Genomic DNA, 14,604 nt, shown 5'->3' on the forward strand with positions numbered 1-14,604 from the left:
GGATATATACTGCAGTTCCACAGTACGGACCAGGCAGGTGTGGGGCTTAAACTAATCCTTCCTGGCCTTAATGCAGTCTAGGACTTCTCTGTCTCCCCACACATGCTTCCTTTGTTGGTGGCAATGTCTGCATCCCCTTTCAAGATCATGTGTGGGGAAAGCAATTCCCAGATTGGTTCCTGTGGTTTAGTGTGTACACTTCAAGTGACCTACTTGGTGTCACTTGAAGTTATCAGGAAAGAACTTATTTTCCAAATCACCAATAGCTACCAGCCTGGAACTCTCACCTCAAGCAATCTAGTCCTTCATTCTAAAGCATGAAGTCTCTAAGTACATCCTGCTAAAAGTTAAAAACCCCTAGTAAGAGGCACATAGTAAGACAGTCAGCCACTATCACTTAGGTGCAAATTGATCTGACAGTTCAACTGGCAGCTCATATCCATCAGGTTCCTTCAGACTTAATTCTCCTTGTTGCCGTGCCTTTACAGTTTCGGCACCTGCTAGACAGTGCTTCAGCTCACACCACCAGCCTCTCTCCATCCCTGCCCTGTAAGTCCACCCAGCCAGAAACCTAATGGTCCCAAAGCCCCAACCTGAGAGCTGCCACACCACACCAGCACAGGTGCCACACCCCCAAGTTCTTTTACATTCCAAACCCACACTTACCAGAATAAAGCAGGATGTCCAAGCAGATAAAATAGAAAAATGCCTTGCTTAAGACGTGTTCCTGTGTTTCAGAAAGCTCCCACAGCCGCCCCAGCACCTGGATCAATTGTGGGTATCTATAGAAAAGAAAAGGTAGTGGCCACTAAAAAGCAGTGGATATTGTAATCCCAGCACTTTGGGAGGCTGAAGCATGTGGATCATGAGGTCAGGAGTTTGAGACCAGCCTGGCCAACATGGTGAAACCTTGTCTTTACTAAAAATACAAAAATTAGCTGGGCACGGTGGCAGGCGCCTGTAATCCCAGCTACTTGGGAGGCTGAGGCAGGAGAATCGCTTGAAACCGGAAGGCAGAGGTTGCAGTGAGCCAATATCATACCACTGCACTCCAGCCTGGGCAAAAGAGCGAAACTCCGTCTCGGGGGGGAAAAAAAAAAGCGGTGGATATAATGGACTTTGGGGATGGGGGGGAGGGGAGGAGGGAAGTGAGAAGTGAGGGATAAAAGACTGCATATTGGGTATGCGTACACTGCTCAGGTGACAGGTGCACTAAAATCTCAGAATTCACCTCCATAAAATTCATCTATGTAACCGAAAACCATTTGTACCCCCAAAGCCATTGAATGAAAAAAGCAGTAGATAGGATGAAGTTCAGTAAAGTCCCTTCCTGGTCTATTCTTGGTCCTTCTCAGTAATTTGGAAGCAAATATACCTCTTAAACAGACTTCAAACACACCCCTACCCAGGACTAAAACCTCAATCTCAAATTGGCTCTTTTTTCAAACTGTTCTTTCCTGGGTCCTCTATATCAGGGTGACCAGAGTCAGAACAAATTGACCTTGGCCTCTAGTCCTGGTTGCTATTCTCTGGCCATTTGCCTCCCTGGAAGACCTTTCCCTTTGTCCCCACCTGATAGTAGTGGAGGCCCGATTCCCACAGCTGGGATGACTGTCTGACTACCCTCTGATCACTGGCCGGAGCAACCAGATTAGAGATGATGCATGGCAAAGAATTCTGTTTAAAAAAAAAAAAAAAAAAAAGACAAGGCCTGGAGCAGTGGCTCATGCCTGTAATCCCAGCACTTTGGGAGGCTGAGATGACTTGAGGTCAGGAGTTCAAGACTAGCCTGGCCAACAGGGTGAAAACACCTCTCTACTAAAAAATACAAAAATGATCTGGGTGTGGTGGCACGTGCCTATAATCCCAGCTATGTGGGAGATTGAGGCAGGAGACTTGCTTAAACCCAGAAGGCAGAGGTTGCAGCGAGCCGAGATCGCACTACTGCACTCCAGCCTGGGAGACAGAGCAAGACTCTGTCTGAAAAAAGAAAAAAGGACGACAATTATCAGTTACATCAAACTCTACTCCCTTCCCCACCCTACAACCAGGCTAAAGTTGAACCCAGAATATTCAATAATATGGCCTCCTCCCCCTAATTTTGGAAAATGCTTTAAGGTAAATACCTGCTATTCAGAAGGAGACATCTGCTAAGTCTGCAGAGGGACAGATAGTGTTGGTTGGTATTCTGGAGCAGTGCCCACATCTGAAGGGCTCGGGAGCCTGGGAAGAAAACAATTCCAGTATACTGTGGGGCATTCCTTGTATCCTCATGTCCCATCTTGCCCAGCCAGCCCTTACCTAACTCAATGGCCAAGTCCAGGTGTCCCATTATGAACTTGTTGAAGACCAGTGTCTCGGCCACGTATGCCACGATTTCAATGCCCTCGCCTTTCAGGGGGAGGTTGAAGATCTGCTCCATGGCCATGACTTCATATTTGAACCACACACCTTGGTAACCAGCCAGGTGGTGGTATAGCGAATAGTCTAGGTAAGCCTTAATGATCTGAAATGGCAGAGTGGAGGAAGACTGAGGTAGAATGCAAAGCAGAAAGCTCAGGAACATCACTCAATGTCTGCCAGTAAACGTTTGTTTATTAAGCTTGGGAATAGAGCTGGACATTTGGCCAAAGCCATGGGCTTAGATACAGAAATCATATTGGGTTTCTGCTACCTGTTTATTGAGTCATTCAGGATAAGCTTGATGTCCCCTTGCCCATGTAGTCCTTAAATGAAATAGAAACATTTTAATTTCTATGAAAAATAAAAGCAATAGCTTACATATTAGATGTATAATTGCAGAGCAAAAAGTCTGCAAGGATACACTCCAAAGTGTAAACAATTGTTACCTATTTGTTGGGGGTGGGAGGAGAGATTTTACTTTATGCACCTCTGTGGTGTTTGTTATAACAAGCATGTATAACTTTTGTAATTTAACAAAAAAGAAAGAAAGGTTGGTTTGGTTTGTTTGGATTTTTTTTTTTTTTAAATAAGGACTAGTTGGTTTTTTTTTGTTTTGTTTTGTTTTTTTTTGAGATGGAGTCTGGCTCTGTCACCCAGGCTGGGGTGCAGTGGCCAGATCTCAGCTCACTGCAAGCTCCGCCTCCTGGGTTTATGCCATTCTCCTGCCTCAGCCTCCCGAGTAGCTGGAACTACAGGCGCCCGCCACCTCGCCCAGCTAGTTTTTTGTATTTTTTAGTAGAGACGAGGTTTCACCGTGTTAGCCAGGATGGTCTCGATCTCCTGAATTCGTGATCCGCCCATCTTGGCCTCCCAAAGTGCTGGGATTACAGGCTTGAGCCACCGCGCCTGGCCAAGGACTAGTTTTAAACCTAATTTGGAGGTCAGGTGCAGTGGCTCACATCTATAATCCCAGCACTTCAGGAGGCTGAGGCAGGAGGATTGCTTAAGCTCAGGAGTTCCAGATGAGCCTGGGCACAAAGCGAGACCCTGTTTCAACAACAACAAAAACTAGCCAGGCATGGTGGCACATGCCTGTAGTCCTACCTACTCAGGAGGCTGAGACGGGAGGTCACTTGAGCACAGGAGTTTGAGCCCAGCCTGGGCAATATAGTGAGACTCGATCTCTACAAAAGATTTAAAAAAAAAAAAAAAAGCCAGCATGATGACACAAGCCTGTAATCCTAGCTACTCAGGAAGCTGAGGTGTTTGGGAGGATCACTTGAGCAGGGGAGGTTGAGGCTGCAGTGAGCCATGATCATGCCACTGCACTCCAGCCTGGGTGACTGAGTGAGACCCTTCTCAAAAACAAACAAACAAATAAATCTAATTTGGAGATTTAAGAGAAACTGGTGAGAGAATAGTGAGGAGAAAAGAGTTCCTTCTAAAGAAGCAGTTTTATTATATATACAAAAACAAAAGAATACACATAAACTACTTTGCAAAATACAAACAGGAAAAATATAGTATCTCTAGTGGTGGGAGTATTGGGGTAGGGGAAGTATTTTAGAGTAGAGGCTTTTTTCTTGGAATTCCTCAGATGGGACAAAATAAGCAGCCTACAAATTCTGTGTTATAGGCAGGTCCCTGGATACTTAAACCATAGTCAGTCTTAGAGAATTCCTTTCTTCCTGGTTTGGAACATGCTCCAGAAAATGCTACCAGAAGGTAAGGATAGCCAGAAATGGTGGTGGGGGAGAGAGAATTGTTGGGTATGAGAAATCCAAGGCTGTAATAAAGGACAGCCTTGGATTTGGACCATGAGAATGGAAGCCCAACTGCTTCACTTTACAGAGCAAATATAAAGCTCCGTGTTTCTGCAGCTTGCCAGTGGTCACACTGCAGATAGGCGGAGTCCTGGAAACCACCCTCTGGCTCTCCGTCTGGGTCTTTCCATTCTCCTATGCTGAGTCCCTCACCTGCTTTTGAGCACTGAGGCGAGTGCTTCTCTGCTTTCAATCCCAGTCACCTTGACGACAAATGTCTTGGTTCACATTCCAACCTGACTTTTAATTTTCCCCACCCCAACTCTACCAGAGTTCTTAGGATATAGCTCCAAGTGTGAAGAAGTATTTCGGTCAATATAAATTGCTTGAGCAACTGCAACTGTTCTAGAAACTTAGGATATGAACAAGACAGCTGAAGAGGTCCTTATTTCGTGGGATTTACACACTGGTAAGGGAGAGAGACAAAGAACCAATGCAGGAGCAAACAAGAAATTGTCAAATGGTAATAATACCTATTAAAACAGAGTGACAAGTTAGAAAGTGAATGGGTGGCCATGACCCATTCCCTCCAGGCAGAGGGAACATCCAGTGACAGATGGGATTAAATTTCTGGTTTGAGGAACCAAAAGAGGACCAATATGGCTGGGCTTGTGGCTCCTTCATGGCCTACGGAGCTAGAATAGGATGGGAAATAGGCAGGGGTCAATCTTGATGGGCTTTATAAATACTTCTGTATTCTAGAAGAGCCAGCCTAAGTTCACCAAAAGGAACTAATGTAGAGGACAGACTCCAGGTTAGGAATCTAAGCTCCTCCATTTTCGGTGCTACTTGACCCCTTCCCTTAATTCTTGACAATGAATGACTCCAGGAGGAAGAAACCCAGACTTAATGTACTTTCATAAAGGAGCAAGGTCACTCTCATTAGATGAGTTCGATTTAGCTTAATAATTTCTTGATCATGTCTCCTGATATCTTCTTCATCCAGTCGAAGGCTTCCTTGGTTATGACCTAGACTAGTGGTTCTCCCAATTCATCCTGGGAGCTCTAGGGATCCCTGACACCTTTTCAGAGAACACATGAGGTCAAAGCTAGTTCCATAATATCCAGGCATTAAAATTTTTATTTTTATTTTTATTTTTAAAGTCTCGCTCTTGTCATCCAGGCTGGAGTGCAATGGCACGATCTTGGCTCACTGCAACCTCCGCCTCCTGGGTTCAAGCAATTCTCCTGCCTCGGCCTCCCGAGTAGCTGGGATTACAGGCACCCACCACCACACTCGGCTAATTTTTGTATTTTTAGTAGAAATGGGGTTCACCATGTTGGCCAGGCTAGTCTTGAACTCCTGACCTCACGTGATCCACCCACCTCAGCCTCCCAAAGTGCTGGGATTACAGGCGTGAGCCACCGTGCCCGGCTAATATCCAGACATTATTTGTGACAGGAAAAATAGTGAAAGACCTTGTAATAGGCAAAAATACAAACTTAATGGGGGTCCTACCTAGCTTCCTAATCAAAGTCATCTCTATTTTTCTTTGGACTATCTTACAACTACGTTGCAGAAAACTGATAATAATATAAGTGATATAATTTGTTTTTCATAGAAATGTAAATATTCAGTGGAATACAAGCAATTACTACACCATTACTAGGTAAGTTTTGTATCCATTGGTAAATTGTATTCTCCTTGGAACCACTTGGTTCCAATCTTACTAATTTTGATTGAGTCAACTCAGTGAGTTAAATAAAATCTTTGATGTGTACTTTCCATATTTGTTATGACTTATAATTCTATATTTTTAGAAAAGAATTACCCTTTAACATTTCTCTCTCACCCTCATTCTCTCATGAATATATACTGGAGTCTTTCAGAGGCAACATTTGTGATATTGCAACAGTGAAAGCGAAGCAGATGTGAGAATCTAGTTGTCTTCTATGAAGCCAGACATTAAAATATTGGCAAAACTTTAATACAATGCCACATTTCCCATTTTTTGTTTGGGGAACACAGTTTTAAAAAATGAAAATGGTAATTATGTTAATATGTAATAAGCTTATCTTTATTTTAAAATAATATTGTAGGCCAGGTGCAGTGCTTCATGCCTATAATCCCAGCACTTTGGAAGGCCAGTGTGAGTGGATCACTTGAGGCCAAGAGTTCAAGACCAGCCTGGCCAACATGGTGAAACCCCGTCTCTAGTAAAAATACAAAAATTAGCTGGGTGTGGTGCCGCGCGCCTGTAGTCCCAGCTACTCAGGAGGCTGAGGCAAGAGACTCTCTTGAAACCGGGAAGTGGAGTTGCAGTGAGCCGAGATCGTGCCACTGCACTCCAGCCTGGGTGACACAGCGAGATACCATCTCAAGAAAAACAGCAAAAAATAATAATAATAATAATAATAATAATTTCGAATTTTCTTGGGTTTTGTTTCTTATATGATATTAATAGATTCAACCCATATAAATAAAAGCTATTTGGGATCTTCAGTAATTTTTAAGAGTGTGAAGTGATCTTGGAGCCAAAGTGTTTGAGAACTGCTGGCCTTGTCAAAACAAGCCAGTCAGAAAGCCTTCTATTATTATATCCTCAGAATTTTGAATCCTAATTGGCTTTCACTAGGCTTTTCTTCCCAAATGAAATTCAGAAACTTAAAGGAGCAGCTACAAAAACCCCCTACCTGGAAATGATTTTGAGTTTCCAGTGCAGTATTCATTTGCATCATAACTGCCAGCTGGGCATAATACTTCCAGTGAAAAAAATAACTGTAGCTATAGATGCGCCACAGCAAGGAGAGGCAGACAGTTTGCCGGTAAAGTTGTGCCAGCCTCTTCTTCCTATTGGATAAAGTCAACACAAATGGAACATAAGAGGTATCATTATTACCATGCTTTAGGGGAACACAGGTACACAGCGTCCTTACTATGGGCCTGGGAATCAAAACTGACTTGAATTTGAGGCCTGTCTCCATGACTGACAAACAAGCACATTAATTTTTATGGAGCACATTTTCTCCATTGTGAAATGGGAATCATAATACCTACTTTATAATGATTAAGATAATTTATGTAAAGTGTCTGTCCTGTGTCGGGTAATTGCTAAATGAAGCTATTTAAAAAGCCCATTGGTATTATTCATCACATTTGATTCTGATGACAATCCTGTAACAAAAGAGTGGAATAACTGACTCCATTTTACATGTGAGGAAGGTGAGACTCAGGTTAAGTAATTAAGGCAAAGACACACAGCTGGAATGTGGTGGTGCCAGGATTCAAACTCCATCTACCTCCAGCCCAAAAGCCCAGTGTATTATTTTCTCCATTGCACACTGCTTTCAGGAACTAGTTCTCAGCTCAACACAGGTGGGTGTCAGGCCTCTGAGCCCAAGCCAAGCCATCGATCGCATCCTCTGTGACTTGCAGGTATACGCCCAGATGGCCTGAAGTAACTGAAGAATCACAAAAAAGTGCAAATGCCCTGCCTCGCCTTAACTGATGACATTCCACCACAAAAGAAGTGAAAATGGCCGGTCCTTGCCTTAACTGATGACACTACCTGGTGAAAGTCCTTTTCCTGGCTCATCCTGCCTCAAAAAGCTCCCCCACTGAGCACCTTGTGTCTCCCACTCCTGCCCGCCAGAGAACAACCCCCCTTTGACTGTAATTTTCCTTTACCTACCCGAATCCTATAAAACGGCCCCACCCTTATCTCCCTTCGCTGACTCTCTTTTTGGACTCAGCCCGCCTGCACCCAGGTGATTAAAAAGCTTTATTGCTCACACAAAGCCTGTTTGGTGGTCTCTTCACATGGATGCACATGACAGTGGGAAAGGAAAACAAAAACTCAGGATCCCAATTCACTATGCCAAAAGGAAAAAATTAAGCTGAAAGCTGAGTTATGCAAGAAGTCGCCTTTCCTTTTGTTCGTTAGCAGACAGCTCCAGATAAAAAGTTAAGTACCTGCACAGGCAGCTACTCTGTGTCCGCCTTATCCTGCTTTAGGTGCCTATTTACTGAGTGTGAGACAATACATAATTGACTATTCCCCTGGCTGCTCCTTTTCTCTTGCAACATGTGGATTATTATGCCCTCCCTCATTTTCCTCCAGCCCACTTTTTCCCTTTAAATACTGCAGTCTCAAACAAGGACTGTTTCTGTGGTTTTGTGTTTTTTTTCTTCTGGGCATGTCCTTAACTTTGGCAAAATAAACTTACAAATTGATTGAGACCTGTCTCGGGTACTTCCCGCCCCGCCCCCCCCCCCCACTGGCCAGAGCCTCCAGTATGATGCTGAATAGAAATAGTAATAATGGGCATTCTTTTTTTTATTTCTTTTTTATTATATAAGTTCTAGGGTACATGTGCACAACGTGCAGGTTTCTTACATATGTATACATGTGCCATGTTGGTGTGCTGCACCCATTAACTCATCATTTACATTAGGTATATCTCCTAATGCTATCCCTTCCCCCTCCCCTCAGGTACTTTTTAGTTTACAAAAAAAAAAAAAGAGGATTTTTGTTTTGTTTCGTTTTGAGATAGAGTCTCGCTCTGTTGTCCAGGTTGGAGTGCAGTGGCGTGATCCCAGCTTACTGCAACCTCTGCTTCCCAGGTTCAAGTGATTTTCTTGCCTCAACTTCCCTAGTAAGTAGTTGGGATTACAGGCACATGCCACCAGGCCTGGCTAACTCTTCTGTGTTTTCAGTAGAGATGGGGTTTCGCCATGTTGGCCAGGCTGGTCCTGAACCCCTGACCTCAGGTGATCTGCCTGCCTCAGCCTCCCAAAGTGCTGGGACAGCAAGCATGAGCCACTGCGCCCAGCCAAAAAATGAGTATTGTTACCAATTGCATTTGTGAAAGGAAAATATCTTGGCCCCCAAAATCGCTAGGGAAAACTCAAGCTGGAAACTGCTTAGGGCAAACCTGCCTCCCGTTCTATTCAAAGTCACTCCTCCGCTCACTGAGAGAGATGCATGTCTGATTTGCCTCCTTTGGAAAGGCTAATCGGAAACTCATAAGAATGCAACCATTTGTGTCTCACCTATCTGTGACCTGGAAGCTCCCTCCCGACTTCCTGCCTTTGCTTCAAGTTGTCGCGCCTTTGCAGATCGAACCAATGTATGTTGGTTCTTACATATGTTGATTGATGTCTCATGTCTCCCTAAATGTATAAAACCAAGCTGTGCCCTGACCACCTTGGGCACATGTTGTTAGGACCTCCTGAGGTTGTGTCACAGGCGTGTCCTCAACCCTGGCAAAATAAGCTTTCTAAATTATGATGTGGAAATGATTTTCTTTTTTAAAGGTTCTAAGGAAACATGGACAGGGTAAAATCTCTCTCTCTGTTTTTTTTTTTTTTTTGAGATGGAGTCTCGCTCTGTCTCACAGGCTGGAGTGCAGTGGCGCGATCTCGGCTCACTGCAACCTCTACCTCCCTGGTTCGAGCAATGCCCCTGCCTCAGCCTCCCAAATAGCTGGAATTACAGGTGCACGCCATCACGCCCGGCTAATTTATTTTTTAGTAGAGACAGGTTTCACCATGTTGACCAGACTGGTCTCAAACTCCTGACCTCAGGCAATCCGACCACCTCAGCCTCCCTAAGTGTTGGTATTACAGGCGTGAGCCACAACACCTAGCCCAGGGTAAAATCTCGTATAGGGCATTCATGAGGGTCATGGACACTCTGACATTAAATGTTGTTCCATGTTATACTCATTTTTGAGATGAGAACCTTTTGACCTGCGGATACTTTAAGCCGACAACTCCTCAGTTTTTTCTTCTTCAACACTTTTCTACCTTTTCCCTTTGTGCAGGTACTTCTTACTCCTTTTATAAAATGTGAAATGTGTGAATTACCTGTTTTAGCAGATGAATATACAGGATGCCCAGTTAAATTTGAGTTTTAAAACTAATAATTTTTATGGAATGCATATGTCCTAAATATTTCATATGATAGATGTATACTAAAAAAAGTATTCACTGTTTATCTGAAATTCAAACTGAGGCATCCTGCAGCCCTATGTGTAATGCAAAGACCACTGCCTTCTCAGAGAGATCTCTGCTGAACACCTCCCACCCCTTCCTCCTGGGGTTTCCAGGAACAGCCAGGTAGTCCCAGGAGCCCACCTCCAGCGTGCACAGGAACTCAGCTCCATTACGTTTCCTTTTCACCTCAGGATTCCCTACATTTAAAGGAACACGTTTGGAAGCTGGGGAAGGCAGTTTTTGATGGGGTTGCAAAAGAGTTGTGGTAACTTGCTTATAGGAATAGATGTTTGTATCTTAGGCAGAACCTATAGTAATATAGCTGCTGAGCTCTCCCAAGATGGAAGAGGTGTCTTCTGTTAGCTCTCCAGGTACCCAACAAGGTGGCATCTCCTTTGGTATGAATTGCTAGATAGGTGGAATATTTTTGAATAATTCAAGCATACACACAGCAAACAAGAGTATAATGAGCGAAATGCGCTCAACACCTGCCTTCAACAACTAGCAACATGCTTATTTCATCGACCTCTCCACTCACTATTTCTCCCCACTCACTATTATTATAGTTATCCTATAGGTAGAATTTATATATATTGAAATGCCCAAATCTTAACAGTACAATTTTGACCAACAGCTACCCCCATGTAACCCACGTTGCTGTTGAGATTCACAGATGGGTGGGAGTTTTGTCCTTTGGCAAACGTCTTCAGGGCTTGCTATTTTTCTTTTGGGGGGCAAAACCCAGTGTCTTAGCATCTAATGGAAGAGGGCTTGTGACTGAGGTCCCAGGAGCGGTGGTGCAGGTTCCATCCAATGAGAACACGGATCGCCACGGGGGTTAAAAGGCTAGATGAGTTGGGAGGGACCCTAGAACTCACCTTACAATGAGGTCCCTTATGTTTGTGTCATCAAGATTCCCTTTTGCAAAAACTGCCCTTAAAGTACTCTGTGGCAACCCTGGTCTGGAAGCACCTCCCACACTCGCCCCCTCCCCAGTGAATGGTCAGAGACAGACAGAAGTCCTTGTGCCCCCCGGAGGCCAGGCTTTGGGGGCTGACTTGGATTATGTGTAGGGCTCTAAGGGGAGTGAGACTAAACAGTCTGCTCACCCCAGCTCATTCCCTTACCCTGGAGGTGGGCTGTCTTGGGCCTGCTGATTCACATAATGAAAGTGTCTGTTTTTCTCGATACGGATATGGAGAAACAAGGAGATTAAGTTGTAAGGAAAGATTCGGTTGAGGAGCTTCAGTGCCTTCCTGAGCATTTTCTTGGCAAGCGCTATCTGGCCCATATTGAAACAGACCTACAGGGAGGTGGGAGGAAAGACAGGAAAAGAGGAAAAGCGATTATTCTAACTTAATCAGTAGGTCCCCACAATCCATATTTTGGGGATTGTTATCAAAAAGGTAATTTAAGGACCAGAAACGAAATCTTCCTGTGCCTGGCATAATAGAAAATGTCTATTGGATATATGCATGAAGCATGGTTGAATGACTAGGATTTAGCATCTTAGTTGTGCATTGTCTACCCCTGGGACAATGTTTACCCATTCGGGTCCATTTTTAGAGACTGTAACAAAAATATTTCATAAAGGTATCAACCTGGGCCGGGTACAGTGGCTCACGCCTATAATCCCAGCACTTTGGGAGGTCACAGCAGGTGGATCACTTGAGGTCAGGAGTTTGAGACCAGCCTAGCCAACATGGTGAAACCCCATCTCTACTAAAATACAAAAATTAGTTGGGCGTGGTGGCACATGCACATGCCTGTAATCCCAGCTACTCTGGAGGCTGAGGCAGGAGAATCACTTGAACCCAGGAGGCGGAAGCTGCAGAGAGCCGAGATTGTGCCACTGTATTCCAGGCTGGGCAACAGAGCAAGACTCCCTCTCAAAAAAAAAAAAAAAAAAAGATGTCAACCTGGAAGACAGGGAAGATCTTGCTGGTAAGCCATAGTGAGGAGGCTGGAGCCCAGGAATTTGAGTTTCTAGAGTCTTGGCTAGAAGTCTGTGGCAAGAGATGGGAGGAGGGTATAAAAAGTATAGGGATGACTTCTACTTCTATGGAAAGGCCTAAGATATATAACAGATTAATTCAAGTCTTTAATGGTTTCTTACCTCACCTTTGAGGCTGTAAAAGGTGGCAGACTCAAATGTCTGGCTCCAAGATTTGTCCTTCTCAAGAGTTTTTAGCAACTTCTCTCCTTCATTTAAATACACATATGCCTGTAACCAGCCCAAGGAGTAGAAATGTGTTGATTTAGCAGGGATTGAGCCCACAGAAGGGCCATTGCCCCAGATTCTACTGAAGGAAGAGATGCAGGAGCCATTTCAGTGACCACCTCCACTTCCATCCCCAGCTCCACTGATTAAAATGGGCTTCCAAATTCCAGACAGGAGCTGATGGGTAAAGATCTCACCTTCATGCTTACGTTTGTCTGCTGGATCACTCCATCAAGACAATGAATCTGGAAATCGCCTTTCCTCATGCTATCATCTAGGTTGCCTTACCTGAAGTTTCCCTCAAACGAATTTCTTCCTCTCAGTAAATCTATCCCCAGCCTCCCTATTTCTAACCACACACCCACCTCCCTTGACCAGCATCCCCACATCTGTGAGAAGCTGGTCTTCAGCTTTGAAATGAATTATGAATCACCCCCATTTCCTTTGCCAGGGCCATTTTGGGAGGTGGATGAGGAAGGTAAGTCCCTGCACAACTCTCATCACTTCATCTTCACCTCCTAACATCATTAGGCAAATCTTAGCACATGTGCACATCAAGGTAAGATCAGACTTGAAGAACAAAGTAAGGTGAGGCAATATCTCCCAGTCTCATGCATCTCGTTGGGTATGTGTGGGAGGCAAAAAAAAAAAAAAAAAAAGGGAGACAAGATGAGTTGGCCACCAGCCCCAGTCCCACCAGAATTTCTTTGATGGGAGAGGGGGTACAAATGGCACATTCTGGGACCTTGCACTGGGGCTCTGCTTCTAATCATTGTCTTCCTGATCACTGTGCACTCCTTATCGAATGAAACGGGTATGCATAGGTTTTAGAAAGTTGGCCCCCAGGGCGACCTAAGCCTCCTCCTCCTGGGACTCATTGGCTACATCCCCATCATCACCCCGAATATGTGCATGAAATATGCAGGAGACTTTCCTTCTTAACATAAATGCTTTCAAGGACAGGAACTTAGTGACATTTTTAATAGTTTAATTTTAGAATTTTATATAAATCTAAGGTAGGAGGGTTGATTAGGCTGCTGTGACCAGTAGCAACTGTAAATTGTGGAAGGTCTATGAAGCTCTTCCTGAAGCTGGCTGAAGTCAGATGAAGCAAGGGCCCAGGAAGACATTTCCTCAAGTGAGTTCATGGAAGGTTAGCCCAGCCAGCTGCTCCATGAAAAGAGATCTAAGAGCAAATAAGTTTGAGAAACTTCAGCCTAGCCTGGCCTTTACCCTTCTGTGTCCTCTGAACAGATTTATATGTATCTCAGTATATCAAAGGCCCTGAAGTATCTAAAGGAATCTATTTACCTGTATTCAGCTCAGTGATTTCCAACTTACTTAACAATGAATTCTGTTTATTTCATTATGTGTATCAAATCCCCTCATTTCTAGGGGCATATTGTCCTGGAACCTTATTTATAATTACCCTAGAGAAGCATTCACTAGTGCTTTGGTGGTCTAAGGGTATGTGCGATAATCCAGCACACATTACATGATGACGAAGGTGGGGAGAGCCTCTTTGGGGATCACAAGATTAAAACCAGAATTGGTTGGGCACAGTGGCTCATGCTTGTAATTCTAGCACTTTGGAAGGCCAAGGCGGGCGGATCCCTTGAGCTCAGGTGTTCAAGACCAGCCTGGGCAACATAGTGTAACCCCATCTCTACCAAGAACACAGAAAATTAGCCGGGCATGGTGGCACATGTCTGAGGTCCCAGCTACTCAGGAGGCTAAGGTGGGAGGATGGCTTGATCCCAGGAGGCAGAGAATGCGCCACTACACTCCATCCTGGGTGACAAAGTGAGACTTCATCTCAAAAACAAAACAAAAAACCAGAATTGCACTCATCCAAAGACCTATAGGTATTTTGCACTCACAGGTATTTTAGGCTTAACAGAGGGTAAATGCCACTTGAGGAAGACTATGCTAAGAGTCCTCTCTGCATCATTTTGGGAATGAGATGTGCCCCCTTACCTCCCATACAGGTAGACAATTCATGGCAAGTTTCTAAAGGTGGCAATATTTTAAATAATTTACAATGCTAGTTGCAATGTATTCCAATTCTCTTTTCTCAATCTTAGATCATTTCCCTTCTAAGCAATGTGATTTTCAGTGGAAAGGGGTGCTGTCGGGAATATACAATGTGAAGTAATCAGAAAGCATGCTGGAGCTTCCCTTCTGGCTCTATGTTACATGAATTGTCTCTAGGGTGGAGG

General features: G+C 44.2%; 1 protein-coding gene across 6 annotated transcripts in view; it reads right to left on the reverse strand.

The window, feature by feature from the left end:
* Window positions 1–14,604, reverse strand: part of ADCY10 (adenylate cyclase 10) — a 90,091-nt gene that overhangs the window by 13,289 nt on the left and 62,198 nt on the right. For all 6 annotated transcript variants that reach the window (XM_015125126.3, XM_015125132.3, XM_015125139.3 and 3 more), the window contains 6 exons: window positions 12,281–12,388; window positions 11,292–11,467; window positions 6,861–7,017; window positions 2,302–2,506; window positions 2,127–2,223; window positions 667–782 (listed from right to left, as the gene is read on the reverse strand). In XM_015125126.3, the coding sequence (XP_014980612.2) occupies window positions 667–782; window positions 2,127–2,223; window positions 2,302–2,506; window positions 6,861–7,017; window positions 11,292–11,467; window positions 12,281–12,388 (859 nt within the window). The remainder of the gene's footprint in view (window positions 1–666; window positions 783–2,126; window positions 2,224–2,301; window positions 2,507–6,860; window positions 7,018–11,291; window positions 11,468–12,280; window positions 12,389–14,604) is intronic.

This window comes from Macaca mulatta, chromosome 1 (genome assembly GCF_049350105.2).
Source record: "Macaca mulatta isolate MMU2019108-1 chromosome 1, T2T-MMU8v2.0, whole genome shotgun sequence".
Lineage (NCBI taxonomy): Eukaryota > Metazoa > Chordata > Mammalia > Primates > Cercopithecidae > Macaca > Macaca mulatta.